General features: G+C 44.3%; 1 protein-coding gene across 3 annotated transcripts in view; it reads right to left on the bottom strand.

Moving 5' to 3' along the window:
• Positions 1–19,136, bottom strand: part of LOC107263533 (discoidin domain-containing receptor 2) — a 63,066-nt gene that overhangs the window by 11,633 nt on the left and 32,297 nt on the right. For all 3 annotated transcript variants that reach the window (XM_025080644.1, XM_025080643.1, XM_015730854.2), the window contains 7 exons: positions 14,634–14,865; positions 10,514–10,661; positions 9,971–10,281; positions 6,340–6,547; positions 1,903–2,242; positions 1,596–1,786; positions 1,314–1,489 (listed from right to left, as the gene is read on the bottom strand). In XM_025080644.1, the coding sequence (XP_024936412.1) occupies positions 1,314–1,489; positions 1,596–1,786; positions 1,903–2,242; positions 6,340–6,547; positions 9,971–10,281; positions 10,514–10,661; positions 14,634–14,768 (1,509 nt within the window). In that variant the 5' untranslated portion in view covers positions 14,769–14,865. The remainder of the gene's footprint in view (positions 1–1,313; positions 1,490–1,595; positions 1,787–1,902; positions 2,243–6,339; positions 6,548–9,970; positions 10,282–10,513; positions 10,662–14,633; positions 14,866–19,136) is intronic.

Here is a 19,136-nt window from a genome sequence, read left to right on the forward strand (position 1 = left end):
AATTAGGTAAACAACTATATTACCGTGGAGCTTTGTGTATATCTATATTGGCTAAATCAGAGAATAACTCTTTAATCGAATTAACACAAGATTCTAGTTGACAAGTACTATCGGTGTCTGTTGCTCGAGTGCCTCTACTACTTCGGCTTCGCGCGGATTGAAACCACGGGACGTGGAAACGATTTGTGGGCGTATCGTTATTAGGGGTATGGTTGGTATGAATGGTTAGAGGGTCGGAAGGATATTTGAGGGATTTCAAGCGAAATGTTTTGACTGTTTCGAGTGGCGCCGTCACGCGTCAATCACGCGCAGACATCTCGACGTAGACGAGCAATTTCGAGTGTGGAATGCTCCATTGAATGCGGCATTGTGTCGGAATTTATCGCGGGAAGGATGGCACTCGTGCTATGTCGAAAGATACGGGGAGAAGTGTGTCCGCAGATATTTTTGCGATGTTGGCATGCGTGGGACACATGCGGTCGAGATATGAAGAGGGACCCGTGCCAACCATATCCCATGGAAACCAGCCACGAAATGGACGATGGTCCTGGTCCCTTTTGTCTGTGCAATTAACGAAGGATTTTAGAGAGGCGAAGAGCCAGTGGAGCGCATAATGATCATACATTCCATATGTGAGTATGTGGACAGGGACGGAGGGGACTGAAAAAAGTTAATTCGTAAATAACGATAGAACGGGTAATCAAAGATTGTGACTCTGGTGTCCAAGAGATCCTGAGATTATGCGCGATATGCATATGAGTCCACGTATGGTATGGGCATATTGAAGGGAGAATACTTGCTTGCAGTTCGTACCAGGAGTATATCTATTATATAGTTACATGGACGTATCTGGTATTACGATGCACGGAGGCTATCGCAGGCTTCCTGTTCCTGCCGCCCCAGGCGGTGTATTCCGGGACGCCGGTGTTACAGAATACAGCGTAGGACCCCCGGGGAGATATATCTACCCCAAATGGTCTACGGCCGTTCTGCCATATTGATTTAAATTATTAATCGCGAACCGCTTCCCTCCTCCCTGGCGAGTGCAACGCACGTTTAACGGGCACTCCTGAAATTCGACTGGTCAGTCATGCAAGGTAATGGCCAGTTGGGGACCCTAGGGTATGACCACGTGTGTGCACGTTACATTGAACATGGATGTAAGTAAGTCCACGGTATAATTCGTCTACAACTCCTTGGATACCCGTTTGGCTCTTATCGTGTAGCCCGGATAGGTGATGACCCCTTCATTGTCAAAGTGGCCCAGGACCCTGATCATCAAAGGTCCAGGTCACCGATCATCCATATCTTACCTTCTTGTCCTCGGTCTTACTGCTGCGGGACGACAATTTCGAGAAGACGCTCTCCTGGTCGCTCGAAGATCCACGTAACGTGCCAGCATCCGCATTCAAAAGTGGCGCCTTACCCGCAGCAAGTTCCGGTACCGCGTAATCGTAGGATGTGTCAACCGCACCGTTCGCGTAGACCGCTGTGGGATGTGATATAGCAAAGGGGTATTGATTGCGGTCAGGCGAATGCTTTGTTGCTCGCACGGTAAACGCGAGCCACCGTGTGTGCGTTCGAACGGCGCATACCTGAGTGATTGATGTTGACGCTCTTGTTGTTCAGCATCATGTCTTTCATCTCCATAACGACAGTGCTGTAGCTATAGTACGGCGCGTACTTCAGTGCCTGATAAGGTTCCTGGTAATCGTCGAGTTTCACGATGTCCAAAAGACGATTACCCAAGTCCCGTGGTAGGGTAGGCAGAGAACCACCGGCATACCTGTACGTAGAAACCGATTAGAAGACTCAATTGGCGCCATCTTTCGGGTGTTCGCTGAACTAAAGGTAGAACACTGGATACACCAAGGACAAACAATTGACTCTGTATATCTATACCTTTCGTCGTCCTCCAAGGTATAAGCCATAAGGGCTGCACCCTTTTCCACGGTAGCGCAGGTGGAGCCCAGGTGAGATGGAGCTTTCCCTGTCATGGGACTCGCGAAGCACTTCCGTTGCCTGTGACGGGATACGATGAGGAATATGGCAACTGCCAGGAGAAGGATTACGGCAGTGAGGACTCCAATTACAACGGCCATATACGTAGGATCGTCGTGCTTCGCTGTGGATACCGGAAGCTCGCCCTCGGACGCACCACCCTTCTTGAACAAGACGTCGCTGAGTACTGGTGATTCCGTTGACGTCAGTTCCTCCGGTGTAAAATTCCCATGGGCTATGTCTATATATATGAAAAAAATTATGACTACCTGATACCAGCAATGACGAAAGCTACGTCTAATGCACGTATGTACCATGCGTGCACGGATGGATTCTCATATGTTATTATCGATCGCTCCACACGTACCTATCGATTCACGTCGGAGCAGTACCAACCCACCGTTCTGGCTGGCGTATCAGTACCTATCTATGCGTACCGTAGCACAGTGACCAAGTTACAAATTCCCGTTAACTTGCTTGCTCAACGATTTAGCCCATGCAGGTACCTAGTACGAATGATTTTAAGCGCGGACGTGAAAATAGCCGGGAGGTTATCACGAGGTTAATATTGATGAGTTCCCAGCGATAAAAGACCCGACGTATACCGACGACGTAGACAAAGTAGTTCCGCGCTTCTTGTTGACACAGGACCACTTTCCAGAAAGTCAAACAACGTGGGACTCGATGCAGGCCAGCACCTAGCGAGTACAGGCTGCTTTCAGTTGACCGACGAGAGACTTTTTCGAAATGCTTAACTGCGACGGTCCTGTCGCTTCTGAAAATACTGCCTTGTCATCATCCTCGTCAACCTACCTCAAACCCTATACCGTTTGGAGTATCCCATCCTCTTATCTGGATACTTCAGTCCTGATAATAGCTGAGTTGTCCATATTATACATACCCGTGCGAACCACTTCTGCCGGCCTATAGGAATATCCCAAGTACGTTGACGCCGTCGCTACTTGCGTATGCGACTGGATGCGGACTACTCATGATAGACTTTGGCAAACTGCACTAATGCTAATCCAGTGTATATCTAAGGGATACTGCGATATTCAGTACGTATACAGGGGATGTATAGCGAGTCAATGATTTTGCGTGAGACGAATAGATATTACTAGTTATTAATAACTTTTTCCATCCAATAGACAAAGCCGCCAAAAGTATCCTGCGAATCTGATTCCCTGTAATTTTATTATCTTAAACATTATTTTTATGCGTACGAACGAAGCAGTGGGAGGCAGGCGGGTCCGCTGAATTATTAGATAGAACTGCAACGCCGAGTATTGCTTTACCTATCCACTATATAATATCCCGTTAAGAAATGCTTCAGTGAGATTGTTCCAGGTATGCGGCCACGAATTCCCCGCTGGATTATCCCGCAGAAACAAAGCTGTCGTCGTGTTTGATACCCGCTTTTGCGTGCCGAGGAGAGTCTCGCGTATGAAGTCTGATATTAAACATTCTTTGCAGGATGAGCGAGCTGAGAAGGGTGGCTATATATAGTTATAGATAAAAAAAGGAGCAGCGATAAACAGCCTAAAAAATTTCTGTGGTATTTCATAATTCACCTTTGACATTATATACTGTATTGGATTTTTCAATTTTAACGATACTTCATCCCCGACCCTGTTTAAAGGCGTCTTTTTTTATTCGACTTCTGCTTTATTCATTGGATCAGTGACGGGAGTTTTCTTTCTTATGGGATATTTCTAATGGCGTCGGGTTGTATTTACTGGCTCTAGATGGCAAACGATCGTCGTCGACGTCGTTGTCGTGGTTGTCGACGACGACGCTCGCACGTGCACCCGCAGCTGACGCTCAACGTCAAACTCAACTAATGTACTCCTTGATCTCGGCCGAGTGCTCTCCTTGCCAATTTTAAGCCCTTTGATTTACGGCAGCAAAAGGAAATTCACCGTGAACTTCATTTAGGAGGATGATTCTTTTGACTTATCTCTCTTTTTCTTTTTTGTTTTTTATCATACCTTTGTCCATTTGTCAGTGCATTCTTGCGGAATAACGCGATTGCGCAGGTCATGGACGTCGTGGGGCGTGGGAAAAACTTTCAATAGTTATATACACCGTGTCTAAATTTAATACGATTTAATTTACCAGGTATCGCAGCACGTGTAATCAGCGAGGATGATATGTGAAAATCTTGTTTTTCTTTGCTATTCCATTCCAATCTCAACCAAGATTTAACGAGGGTGGATCTCCTTGAGGAAACGGGATGCTGGAAGCTTTGGAAAGTGGGTCGAGAATAACGAACCACGATTAAAGCTGGTTCCTTCATATAGAGTCATGTATCAGAATATATCTATAGAACATCTCTTATATGAAATCTTTCGAGTGGCCACATATATAGGGTGTGGAAGTAAGTACAAAATAGATATCTAGATACCCAGTGTACGTTTAAAACTGAGATTATTTGTATTTCAGAAATGCGGAAGATTTCATAAGCGAGAACTGAATGTACCAACACAGACAGGGAAAGAGAGAGAGAGAGAGAAAGAGATTTCAATAAGTCAAGCTTGAGTACAAGAGACGGAGTTACGAAAACGCAGCATCCGCATCTTCCGCTACGATAGCTTCCTCGTAATCGTCTTTTGTCTAATTATATCCCTGATACAAGGCTGGTAAAATCTTCGGTATACAGCGTTAATGAGAAGTCAAGCGTTCACAACAGCGACAGGATGTGACGTGGCGCGATAAATGTCGACGCGTAAAATTTCGCAACGTTTTCCAATGAGCTACGTGGCGCCATCTCGACGCCACAGCCCAAAGTCACCAGGGAACCAAATGAATTCAAATATAAATCTAATTAAAGTCCATATCAATCCCGTGGGATTTTACGGTTTTTCGACGTAATTATTTTTTTATTTATTTTCCAGCTCCCTTTAGAGACGCCCTCGGTTACGTTACACGGCAGGATTTAAATGGCGCGAACTTATTGACAAGGTCCCTTCAGTCTACCTTTTTTTCTGGACTGTCGTAAGTTTCAAGAGATTACTGTGAAAAAGCATCAACCCTTATACGATTCGTAGTACCGACACTAAATATATAGATATACCCGCAGGCTTTTGGCACGAGCGGATATAAATCGGATTTTCAAGTTTGTACACGAGGGGGATTCGAAATGGACAAAACCACGAATATGAAAGTAAAGCGGGTAGCAGCATCATTAGCAATCTACTGTGTGAGCTTTCAGTATCACTGGCATCCCCGCCGTGGTTGCCACTGCCACTGTGTTGCCAACTACGTCAGACTGTACAAAGGGCGGAAAATGTAGTGAATGGCATACGCAGGGCATCAATCGACGTACTCTCTACGCTTATTTATATAGAATTACCGACCGATGTTTACCTATACATAATATGCATATTCAGTCGACGCTATTGCGCAGAGACGTCTGCAGGTTCGCTTAGCGCCTTTGAGGAAAAATAAAAGTCGTCGAGTTTAACACGGCGATCTATCCCGTCACCGTGATGAAGTTGTGAGAGCAAAGGTTCTTTTACTTTTCTTTTCAGAAGTGGTTGGTACGACACGAGCGTCGCGACGAATGGCGTCTCGTTAATTCAGCAGTGACGAATAATCGAGCGTCATGCGTTTTAAATCTCGTTACCAAACGGCAAAGGATACTCTATCCATACGTAGGTGTCTCGTTCGCATAATAATAATGGCAACGATAACAATAATTATCCGTACATTCACGTCTGGCGTAGCTAAAACTTCAATCCAGTCGATAAATCGAGGACTGCTTCATTTAAATCGCACTCTGACAGATTCTCGATAAGCCATTGTCAGTTACTGTATATCAATTTAACCCACTAGGAGGGGTTTATTTTTCCGTGATTGACAGACGCAGCGAGGGTTAGTCGCGTCGAAATGGAATGGCACATGACAGAATGCGAAGGAAGAGGGAGTGGGAGAGGCAGGGATGGAAATGAAAAAAAAAAAAGAGGGAGAGAGAGGGAGAGAGAGTAATACAGGACCTAAGAGGACGTAAATGAAAGGAAGAAAAAAAATTTCCCATCGACCGCGAGAGGATTTGTTTCGCGTATCATTACACAAGCTGTTGTCTGTCATGCGCAGAAGGCCTATTTCCTTTAAATCAAGAATCGATCCCTTTTCGAGCTAATTATTTTTTTTCCAAAATTATATATCTACGTAAAATTCTCCCTTTACCACTGATCCTTCGCGTTTTTAAAAAATATCGATAAAGTGTAAGTTTACGAATACAACTTCGATATCCACTGTTCATGCGTAACATGAAGAAATCAAAGAATTAAGGTACACATATATATCTATAACGTATACAGGCACCGGAATGCTCACCAGAGTCAAAGGTTATCTCGCTGATCATAATCCATCTGGCAGAGAAGTGAAGTCTGAGCTTGACGAACTTGCCGACCCGATGGTGAAGCTTGATGGTGATGTTGCGCGACGTCTCGAACATCTTGTCTTCCATGTAAGTATAAGTGATGGGCTCTCCGGCATAGATTTGGCCAGCAATGCTGAAGAAGACGTCGACCTGAGAGAAGACCTGAAACAAGGACAAACAAGAAACTCGACACGATTTTTGCGGTGGTTTCATGTTCCGAATGGTTATATACCAGGTGTATCATTATTTTTTTTTATTCATTCAACTTTTTACCCCACTCACACGAATCTTCGTTCCAGATGCAAATTTTTATGTCAACCAGACCGACTACGTTTTTTCCGTATAAAATGGTCCCTTTCGATGTCTCTCGTGTGGCCAGTAAAGCCTAGCTGTCAAAAACAGCTGATTCACACGCATGACCCGACTAATTAGCATCGCCAAGAACGGACGACAATCACTGAAGGCTTTTAATCAATTTTTTTTATGAAGGAAGGACATCTGCTTATGATCAGAACTCGAGCTGCCTTTCACGGCAGGATCTACCGTATCCATATCTATACTTGACTCAGGCTCGATATTGGTTGGTCCATAAGCATCGCGGTTGAACATAAATATCCTGGCATCGTGCAAAAGGACATTGATGGATGCGACAGGATTGAAAACCGCGTGTCTCGTAACCCAAGTGAAAGAAAGATGCCAGTTCTATATGCTGCGTGCTATAAGGTATAAGTTTTACTAAGGTTAAATCCCATAATTTCCATAGACGTTATAAAAGTTTAATATGTTCCTAAAGTTTGATGGGGTATGTGATCCGGTTATAAATCAGACACGTTATTTGCCCAGGAGTTCCTACTAGCGTTTCTATCAGATTCTTCGTATTATAGGCATAGTGGAATCCGTTCCCTTCTACGTATACTATACAGTCGATGCCTTTGCTTTCTCTATGATTTACAATCGATCCATTATCTTCCGTATGGTCCCATCTGCTACCGGGTGTCCTTATGTACATACATTTGACCCGATAACGGCTATCACGTCTATTGGCATGGCTAATAGATATAGCACGATTGTCCGCGCAGTTATTGTATACAGAAGGTCTATAGATTTCAAAAGAAATATTCTCATGCATTATACTCGTAATATCATTCGGTGATAACGATCGGGTCGCGTTACGTAACCTGACATTTTCTATTGAAGTTTTTCAAGAAGGAAAAGGTCCCACTGAATAGGTAAACGTTTCTTATTCGTTCGCAATAAGTAGGGATAGTCCGATTCGATTCGCCGTACCATTCTCTGCCAGTTTGCGAGTAAAATGTCAGTGGCAGGCTTTCGACGGTATCGCGTGTACATCCTCCCTACGTAATGGGCTGTATATAGGTAAATTCAATTTCAGTATCTTGCCAGTACGAAATATACTGGCCCAACCGAGCTGACGCACGATATCGACGTAGTAAAGAAGTATGGCAATGGCATATACATAACCTCAAATATACTATATAGATATAGATGCATATGCTGTGTGCTCGGGAGGGAAGCCAACGTGCGAGTGAATGTCAATGGCTGGAGCGTCGCGACTTCCCGACGTATCGCAGGGAAAGAGTATTCATTTGCGATAGAGCCTGTAGGTATATGCCGCTGTCAAAAGTTGGATTCTGCACTGTATCCGATTTATACGCATTGCCAGTGTAGAAGTCAGATACAGGCAGTGACATCGTACAATGTGATAGCGTATCCAAATATGGTCAGGTTGGACCGTAGTAGCCGAAACTGTCACCAGAGGTCTCTGGCGCTTGCTACAAAAGGCCATTTCGAATGATTAAATCGAAAGGTAAACAGAGAAATTGAATAGAAAGGTGAACGGAGGAAGGAAAAAGAATTGCAGAAAGAGTGTACACTTACTCTCGAGGCATTTCCTGTTATGTACCCAGACTGTGTGTACCCTGGAAAAACCGCAAGTCTCGGACGCTGGTATCGAAGCGGGAAAATTTGAAAAGGTGGAACGAGTACGTGGAAAACGCAGATTAGAAAGCGTTTGACAAGCTCTCGCGTGAGTTGTATTGATTATACGCATCTTTTTATGTAGATACGTTGGTATACGTATACAGCTTGCATGATCTTTTTTTCTCTTTATTTTACAGCCACATATCATTTTTCGAGTGCGGAAGGGACGGTGTTTCGACGTGTCGCCCGTTGCGTATCACAGTCTATTATCACGTAACGCCGCCATGTTTCATTCGCGGTGGCTTCCGCTGAAGGGGAAAATGTTATTTGGATATCAAAGATGCGCCGCGGCAAAGCCCCTAAACCCTGACAGAGCTATTGTGAGGGTGGGTTTATGAGAGCTCGGCGTTCGACGTTCGCCAAGAGAGCAGGCATAAAACTGCCGATGTGGAAGAGAGCTTCATGATCGGGGTTGGTGTGGAGGGTTGGTATGCGTGAGAATGAAGGTTGGTCGATTCTTGGTTTCAGTGGTGAACATTTTTTTCCCGAAAGAGGACGGGAGGAGGATATGGCTGAAAAAAAAAGAGGTTTGGCGATCCCAGTGACGAGCCAGTGGATAAGGACAGGGGTGGACAAAAGCCTGTTTATGGTTAGTTTCTATGCAGCTACGTGAGAGAACGTGTTACGAGTTCGGCCATTGTCAATATCCGGGAGAGTGGAGAGTCTGGATTCCCGATGGCGGATAACCAAGCATTCCCAGAGTGTGCGACTGTAACGTGTTAGATATACGCGAGTGGCTTGGTAGGCATTCGCATTGCATTAACAGACTTATCCGGAATCTGGTATCGGATCAACGATCGACCAGGAAATTGTATGAATTGAATTCTACACTGGTACAAAGAATAGCGTGCTTGATAAGCTGATCGGACTCATTTCCGTTGAACGATATGATATCGGATACGAAGCAGAGATACGGTTGCGAATGATATTTTGAAATCATGAATCATTCGTACCAACATGTTTTTATGTACGTTTATCTACGAACTTTATAAAGCGACTTTTAATGGTATTCCTGGTAGGTGGAGTCTGTTATATTTAATATCGATGATTGAGTGAAAATATTTTTGACAGATTTCATGAAAGTCGCAAAGTGGAATGAATTTGGCCAAGAGCGGATATAATGGGGCAATGTCAATGAAGCAACAGGGAATGTGGGTATCGAAGCACGTTGTCTGCTGGTACGAGACGGTACGTTGGGATTCGGCAGGCATTCCCTTGATAAAACATTGAGTGGAATATTCAATCAAGCAGGTTTGGAGCAGCATCGTGTAGCAAACTGAGTGAGAGGACGGGGACGCGACGCTTGGCGTCGTCTCACTCGGGTGGGCGTGAGACGTCGGTACCGGAGCCTGTTGATCATCGGTCGCTTCGCTGACTTGTGCATTTCCTATTTGTGATAACTATTTCCTATCGTTGAACTCTACCATGGAGATAACAGAGAACTTTCGGAGTATCTAAAAGTGAATTGGATCGCATCCAATATAATATGGGATCGGCTTGCAAATTGATATCCGTACGAATTCTATTTGCAAATTTCCTCTCTCTTTCTGTCTCGGAGAAAACGCTACGAGGTACATTTCCTACCTGAACGTCTCGAGAAAACTGGTTGTTGCAGTAGATATGGACCGCGGAGAATTCTCGAACTTTATCAAACTCAAATTTGATCTCCAGTGGATGTCCAGATCTGCCATCGTTTCTCCAGCCAACCCATCCTTGTCCACGATCGTAATCGTAGTAGCCCATTTTGAAGTCGTCTGGTCCAGTCCTACCATCTGTCAACTGGCCAAGACCGCGACGTAGTTCAGCATCCCAATGGCCGTCGTAGGTCACGTCGAAGAATTCCCACTCGTTGCCTCTTTTATCTCCCTGAGGCATCGAGTAGGAAACTACGCCATCTGTAACGCGAACGATGCGCTTAATATCTGGAGAAGTTACGTTGACAGGCGGGGTAGAAGCCTGTTGCCGGCATCTCAGTCAAATTCAGATTGAATATTCGTGGTCCATGATACAGTCGAGATTATTGCCTTTTTAATTTCAAATATTAGAAACTATGTTATACGACTTTGACATTCGATTGGAATAGGGATAAATATTAATTTTGAAATTTTGAAAAAATAATCTACTCACCACTCCAGTAACATCCGTAAAGTTCCACTCGCATGCAGACTGTACGCCTGTAATAGCTGTATGGCACGAATCGAATTTTACTGGCCCAGATTGGTGGTTCGAGTTCATGTTTGGATTCCAAGTAGGTGTTGGTATTCCCTTTTATTACCTAAAACGAAAAAAAAAAAACACATGAAGAAATACGGTTCGTTAGAAAGAATTTGAATCCTTGCTAGAATCCGGATTCTTAGCTGCGATCATTAAGACAGACCCTTAATTAATCAGCAGTCGGTTCTTTAGTGCATTCAAAGAGAGTATTATTAGTCTTGTAAGATTTTCACGAGAACTGGGTGGCTCTTTCACGTAAAAACCAACAACACCCCTTTTATCTTAGTGCCGTACCCAGCCAAGCATTATGAATAAAATAATCGGTTTACTTGGGGTTAGGGACAGGTAAAGCTACCTTCAGGTAAGGTTGGCACCCTGTATTAACACGAGTTACCCCCTTAGGCACATGTAGTGGTAGTCGACTGCCTCGAGTACACCAACACGCATTATCCATATATACACATTGTTGCGTGACGTCGCGTTTTCCGCCAGCCAAGACATTCTATGCACGTTCACGGACTGACATCGGCAACACGCTCGACGTCATCCCCCGCCCAACCCCCATTCCTACGTCTACCATTTGAACCCTCTTCAACCTCTTCGCCATTCGTTAACCACCCACGTACCGCTCTACCTATGTAGCTTCATACCAACTGGCGACTCCGTATCCACGTGTACAACCTCGATGGCCCCACGGCTCGGTTCCCCGCGACAGAAAATACTCCCCAGGGCGCACTGTGCCACCGTTGGCGACGCTAGGAGGGTTGGTACACATTATACCCTAGGTACTCTAGGTGCCCGACGGCCTAAGTCGATTCTTTTTCATTTCACCACACCTGGGACTTTTGCCAGAGCTGGGACGTCGCTGGTGAGACTACGGCCGAGGGTGTAGATACAGACCGTATAGGACATTGTAGACCCAGCTAAAGGCTACTAGAGGCGAAGAAGGGTGAACGCCGAGAGGGTAGCTACACTCCGTTGGTTGCACTGGGGTGGTATTACTTTTCATCACCTAATACGTACCTGGGTTAGATACAAAAAGCAGGAACTCGAGATGTTGGACCATTTGGATGGCTTTCCGTTTCGCTTCACCCTTTTCGAGGTATCCCGGTAGCGAAGTTTACATTGATCCGTGTGTTATTCCACCCCAATTAATCCGTCATTCCATTATTGAGTAAAGAGACTAATTCATTTGAATCAAGAGTCCTAGCACTGGTTTCTATACTATGAAAAGCCTTCGAGGTTTAACGGGCAGGGCGAATTGCCATTTAACGACCAACTACCCTATATTCCTGACATTATTTCCCATCAATGGAAACCTTTCCACCCTGCTTTCCCTATTCTCTATGGATATACATGGCCTAAATTTATAATTCATGAAATCCGCCTCACTCGGTATTTACAAAAGTATAGTATAGTATAGGGAAGGCATTCTGACAACCTAACCATTCGCTTTTCTTTTGTCAGTTCGAAATTTTCCTTTTTTTTTCCTTCTTTTTGTTGACAGACAAAGAAAAACCTCGACTTTTCTATGACTCTCACGTTGCGGCAGCCAGTCACCAGAACTGTCAACCTTATACGAGTTAAGGGACGAAATCGAAAGGATTTTGACAATGATTGAGGATGATATCTCCGCCGGAGTAAATTGCGTTTCGAGACGTCACGCCCTCCGATCTGATAGGTTTGACAGAAGTTGCGTGCGATTTAGCCGAGAGCTCGACACATGCGTTAGCGTTTGCGTTTACGCGAGGAACCTCGAGCCGCTGCGTCTTCACGCACGTCTCGTCGTCATCCTCCTTAATTGCTGAATTTTCAGAAGACCCTTCGAGCGCAGCCCAAAGAGCTCACGTGAGACCAAAGTGAACGGAGGCTCGCGTGACACGATAATAACGGATTAAGAGGGTCCTTCCCACCCTTTGTCGCAACCACCAGCGAACGGTGACCTCTGCAAGATTTGACCTTTGACATTTCTGATAGATCACCTTTCCCACGACTGTATGCCCACCTCGTTTGGGCATTCGCGTGCAAACCGAATCATGCTTTTCCACCAGTGCCAGTTTGAATCAGACATTTATTTGTTCGTAGTCACATTTTAAATGATGACAAATCATCGACCTAACCTCGTGCTGAAGTTGTTGCCTATATATACATATATTCAATCAAACGGGGTCATAGGTCAAACAAAAGTATTTCAAAAGATCATACACGCTACCACGTACGTATTAGGTATAAAATTTTAGTAAAAGAATCGAACCAACGAACTTTGACCTTTTTTTTTTTAATACCAGTAGTTAGTCCGTAACAGCATTCGCGAGCGTTGAGCTTGCTCTTTGAATTCCCGGAAAGACATTTAATCTCTGAAGTCGATGGACCTCGGCTGCTTCGTACCAAGAGCCGTCCCACGCAGCTAATGAGACTCGGGGACTGTGGCAGGCTGGTTTTCGACGTGACTATTTATTATTAACGCGAGCCAAAAAAGCTTTTGGCTGCGCCTCAAGCCTTAATTACGGCTGGCGGCCTTTTGAAGCGAGCCACTGTGCACCGGCAGCGTTTACCGCGCCTTCGCTTTCGTGACAATTATTATTACGCTCTACGACTACAGCTACTGGCATACTACACGTGTATACCACGCACCGGGAATACCCGGTACTGGTAATCCGCTCCACATTGAGTCCCGTTACACGCGTTGTACAAAGAGGGTTAAACGCCAGTTTACATTGTCTTATTCTCTCGCATTGCATATGTAAATGCAGGCCGAACGCCGCAATAAATTCTGCACACTTGACAAATGCGAAGTGGCCAATTGCTACGAAACAGAAGATTGACTGCAGGAGACTCGAAAAGTGAAGCATGGGTAGGTTATAAGAAAAATTTAGATTTTTAAACTTTATTACGTTACAAGGACCAGCACGAAATTAGCTTTCAGAAATGAAGATAAGCTGCTTACTTGGCCAAGGAGATAATCCGTATGTAATTCTTTGCTTTGACCGCATCGAGGAGGTATGTGGTATTTAGGTGGCGTAGCCGCGACTATCCCAGAAATAATAATCTTCCTTGGTATACATAGTACACAGAGGAACCCCATTTAAACGCAATTTGATTATTATTTCATATGACGTAGCATCCGTATTAATCGCGCTCTGATTTACTCTGGAAAGTCTGTCACGTGATGCGAACCTATGCATAAACTCAAGGGCGTTCACTCAATAAGTACAGACCGCGGTATCAGTAAGACCGTGCAGCTTCCTGCTGTTTCACTTAGTAAACTTCAGATGTGCGCTTATTGCTTATTGGAAATATAAAGATATATCGTTATAAGTCACGGCAATGTGGAGCATTAATATCAATCTGTGCCGCGGGATAGTGGCTTTCATCTGTACCAAAGGCGCATGCGCAGTGGCTTTTAATATCAAAGATGAGTCATCCTGGTATACAAGACAGTATTAAGATCAATCAAAATAACGTTTGACGAAGGCCATCAAATCTGTTTCGTTATTCGACTCGAAGATTCATCCAGGCTATGAATCAATAATTAATTTTTTTTACACAACAGATAAACGTACGCAACATCGCAAATCGATCGCAAACGTCTCTGTTTGCTGTACTGCCCTGTAATTATTTCTCTTGGCAATTAGTTCCATTGAATGGTAAATCCGCACGATAATCGAGAAGCAAGGACTCGAGGAACGCGAGCTTAATAGGATTTCTCACAGCAATTAACCGGGCGTTCCTCGCGGCCCGGAAGCACGGCTCAAGTACTTTCTTCGAGGTTTAAATCTTTGTAAATTATCCGGGACGTTCAACGTTCACATGACGCGATTCACGTTGCCATTTAACTTGACTTTTTCGCATTTACCATTCCAGCCTTTGCTCTATTATTTTCATTTTTCTTTTTCCCCAGTAACTCAGTCACCTTCAGCTCCTATAACGGATTCGCTTTCTTTGAGCCGCCCGAGCTTCACTTTTTTCCACCACTTCTTCCGCTGACGCAGCTTAACAGCCATGCAGCCCAAGATAAATCCCAAAGACTCACCTCTTCGCCTTTAACGTCCCTGTAGCGAACCCACTTGCCAAGATGAGGTCGCCAATATTCCAGTAGGTAAGCTTCGGCGAACTCAACGCCAAGGCCATTTCCAAATCGACCCTGAGTACCAGTCGCAGTGATCATGTGTACCGTATGGAGATCAATCTCGAGCCACTCACGTGGTTCCGTCGTAATTTCGTTCTTAGGGCACCAAGCGCCTCCGTGAATTTCCGTCTTCAGTCTGAAAACACAAGCACAGATCATGACGCAATGGCTGGACTATAGCTATACATAACAGTGCCCAGAGATATCATATAAACTTTTATCACGAGCTATGGCTACATATTTCCTGGTGAATCCTTCCACGTCCGCTATTTTTACAATAGATATGCCCATAGGTATATACGTGGGTTACATCCGTAGATAGTAACCCGGCGGAAAAGAAATTCTGAGAAACTTTTTAAAGTGGCCGAAAGGAATTCACGTCCATTAGACTCGTACATGGCCACTCGACGTTCTTTAATGGTCGAACTTTTTGACTGGCGACTCGATCGCCAATCGGCTACACGTATATGTGGCTAACGGGTACTTACATGGGATACGTATATATAGGTATACCAGAAAACTTTTACGTACTGGCTTAAAAGAGTAATACATGTCCCCGACCCTATACGTAGTAGTCGGACCAGTTGAGATTTCGCAAAGCGATTCAAGGGAATATATTTTTTCGCCAATGGGTATACGTAACGGTCCGTAGATGCGTTTCTATATATCCCGTATCCCATATAGATATAGACTACGTGTAGTCTACGTGTACGCCATAGTTGTGAGACGTGCTTTAGTTTTAATCTTAAGGGAAAAGGTACGAGGGATTCATGAATAAAAGATGAGGCCAGAACGGCGTGCGAAGCGCCTTCCCTAATTGTGCGGACCGTTTACCACTCCTGGCGAAGCCGTCTGCTGCTACTAGGAGAAATGACAAGGGGCGGCGGGAGGGGGACCTGTTCCGGGGACGCTCTTAATAAACACGTTTTACGTTCGTCCTCCAAGAATAATAATAATTCCTGACGTTCAGCGTCGATCCTTACGCGTCCATTTGCTGACGTGTTAAGGGAATAACAAAGTCGGAGGTAAGGCCTAATACCGTAGAGATTTTTGAAGTAATTTTTAATACAAAAAAAATTATGCCAACCGGTATATAAAGTTAGTGTATGTAAAAGAAAGTTCCATTTTTTATAATAAAAATTTTTTCCTGACTCACTTGTATATTGATATAAGGGTTGAAGTTTATATATAAGGGAGGGTTTCTTTTGAAAAAGGGTAAATCTTTCAAGCGTCAGCCTCGCGTATGGGGATCGGCCGATCGAGGAATTTTCTATTCTTGTCACTTGAAAACTTTTTCATTTGGACTATACGTACGGGTGCCTTCACCTATCAAACCTTCTTTAAGCTCAGTTCACACCCTTCGACGTAATGGACAGGTATAAATTGACTAGGAGTCTGAGGCTGACTGAAATTTTCATCGTTCACGTCAAGAGGACTCTCTCCTATGCAAACATTGAGTTTCGTTAGGGAGTCACGAATTTTGACTTGATCCAGGAATAGTATAGCTGACAAGGTGAAGTGGTCGTGGGTGTTTTATGCAAAGATTTTCGTGCCGCTACGAATTCGGTTATTTCATGGATTTGGGTTTAATGTCACTCGCTGTATTCTCCTCCATTCAACTAACCACGCTAAACAAAGTTTGTTCGACACAAAAGGACGAAGTTTCGCGCCTGTACCTAGTCGAGAAGCAGTCTTGGTGCCGGCTCTATGGAAAAATGATTAGCCGACCTTTCAGCTACCACTAGACGGTCGCCCTCGACAATAAGTTTCCTTCATGAAAATTACGTTCTGCGCTCGTTATCGTTACTTCAAGAATACCCCATCTTATACTATTATCTCATTGTCAATTTGGACTGCGATAAGGATTTTCCTGAGAACGTGGGAATTTTTCATATACACAACACTCTCGTACCTTAATCATTAATTTTCCATTGTACGTAGACAGTGATATATACACATCCATACAGTTTTAAAGCATCGCCGAGTTTCCATATTAACTACCCGTAATGAGAAACTAACCAAAATGTTCATCGACCCTCAACATCCATCTCTGAACAAAAAGACTATTCGACTATTCGACTATTGGACTATTCGACAGGTACTATTCGAAGTCTGGGAAGTTAGCTCCCCATAATTCGAAAATTCCGATTCCGTTGTTTGTTCTGAGTTGCTCTAAGTTTGTTCTACAATGTTCCAGAAAAACAAGTTTCTAAATTGAAATTTGTAGCGGTGAGGAGAAAAAACACTTTTTTACCAGAACCCCTCACTTATGGAAAATCAAACTTTTGTTGTTGTTCAAGGTTGTTCTAGAAGTTTTAAATATTGTTCCAAAATATTAATACCGCCAAGTAAAGAATACCCGAATGGGATTAAAAAAACGTTTTATGCATATACAATCGTTTCTTCCTACTTTTATCCGACTTGCGACTACCCGATCGTTATACAGTTCTAGAACAATAATCGATAGACCAAGAACAACTTGGAGCATCCTAGAAAAACCTAGAACAACCTAGAGCAAGCTAGAACACATCCTGGAATAACCTGGAAATCGTTCGAAATGGTCCTATATCCACTTGCTATTCTGAGAGCGTTCGTCCTCCTCAGCTTTTTCAGTGTTTCCCTGGTTTCATGTGACTGTCGCACCTGATCAGGGTAGGACGTGGAACAACGAGGAACAATCCAGAACAACCTAGAAAAACCTAGGAAAACCTATGGAAACCTAGGAAACCCTACGGAAACCTATGAAAACCTACGGAAACCTAGGAAAAAATAGAACAAGCTGGAATAACCTGGAAAACGCTCGAAATGGTCCTATATCCACTTGCTATTGTGAGAGCGTTCGTCCTCCTCAGCTTTTCCAGTGTTTCCCTGGTTTTATGTGACTGTCCTACCTGATCATGGTAGGACGTAGAACAACGAGGAACAATCTAGAACAACCTAGAAAAACCTAGGAAAACTTAGGGAAACCTAGGAAACCCTACGGAACCCTAGGAAAACCTAGGAAAACCTAGAACAAGCTGGAATAACCTGGAAATCGTTCGAAATGGTCCTATATCTACTTGCTATGCATAAAATGTTTGTTTGATCCCATTCGAGTATTCTTTACTTAGCGGTATAAACATTTTGAAACAATATTTAGAACAACTAGAACAATCTGGAACAACAGAAAAAGTTTGATTTCCCATAAGTGGGGGGTTCCAGTAAAAAAGTGTTTTTTTTTCGCCGCATTGCTACAAATTTCAGTTGAGAAACTTGTTTTTCTGGAACATTATAGAACAAACTTAAAAGAAGCCAGAACAACAAGTAGAATCGGAATTTTCGAATTATGGGGGGCTATCTTCTTGCACCCTACTATTCCGCCGTCGGTATGGTATTGCTTAAGCCTTAACAGTCCACAGTAAAGCATTAATAAACCACTCATACATCGGCATGAGTGGTGAACCACAATGTACGTAAGAACATAACCCACGACTGGTACAGCCCGTTACTCGCGAATATTCAGTGGCACGAGTTCGCGCCCAGTTTGAAAAGCGAGTAGCAAGTTGACGTAAACCAGCACAAAGACCCATCCGAGCGAGTACGTCTGGCTATAGTAGTGCTCGATCTGCATAACAATCCGAATGGCGGTTCGTCAAACGAACCCTTCGAAGCGATTCAAAGGATTGTCGCGAAAAAGTTGTCAAACCGACATTAGAAACAAGTCTGGTTTCCTTACCCCTTGCGGGGTGTCGCGAATACGTGAGTGATTGTCGCACGTCGACGCTCGTATAAAAAAAGAGTGAATGGTTAAAAGAAATGGAGAGAGAGTAAAAATGAGTGAGCAACCATAAGTATAAGCAAGGCCAGACCAAAAGAGTACAAGAAAAGGAAACCGAGAGAGGCAGAATCTTTTCATTGCACAAAGCTGCCTACTTCTCACCCCTTGGACAGAACTTTGCGGCCACCTTACACCACCCCAGAGCGGCTCCCTGCCGCGGAGGGTGTATTAAATTAGATGGTGACGCGCGGAGTAGAGTTTCGCGGTTGGGGCCCTGAGCTCATCAAGAGTCGGAGGCCCATTCAGCCGGTCATTGTCTGCGGTAATGGAATGTATTAATATCAGAAGGCCGCGGCCATGTCCGTGGGCTGCTGCGCGGCTGGATCCTCCTGGCTTTCCCATTCTCTCTCTCTCTCTCTCTCCCTCTCTCTCTCTCTCTCTCTCTCTCTCTCTCTCTCTCTCTCTCTCGTAACCCAACTAACTCTCTTTCTCACTCTACCTCTATCTCTCTGCTTGCTCAGCTCGTTCGTTGGTTGGTTGGTTCACCACGATGGTAGGTTCCCGTGGGATGCCACTCATAAACCTGGGTACTGGGTTTAGGATGTAGGGACCTGTTCCGACCCCCCCCCCCCCCTCCCTTTTCCCCCCCC

This window comes from Cephus cinctus, unplaced genomic scaffold (assembly GCF_000341935.2).
Source record: "Cephus cinctus unplaced genomic scaffold, Ccin1 Ccin1_scaffold0153, whole genome shotgun sequence".
NCBI classification, from domain to species: domain Eukaryota; kingdom Metazoa; phylum Arthropoda; class Insecta; order Hymenoptera; family Cephidae; genus Cephus; species Cephus cinctus.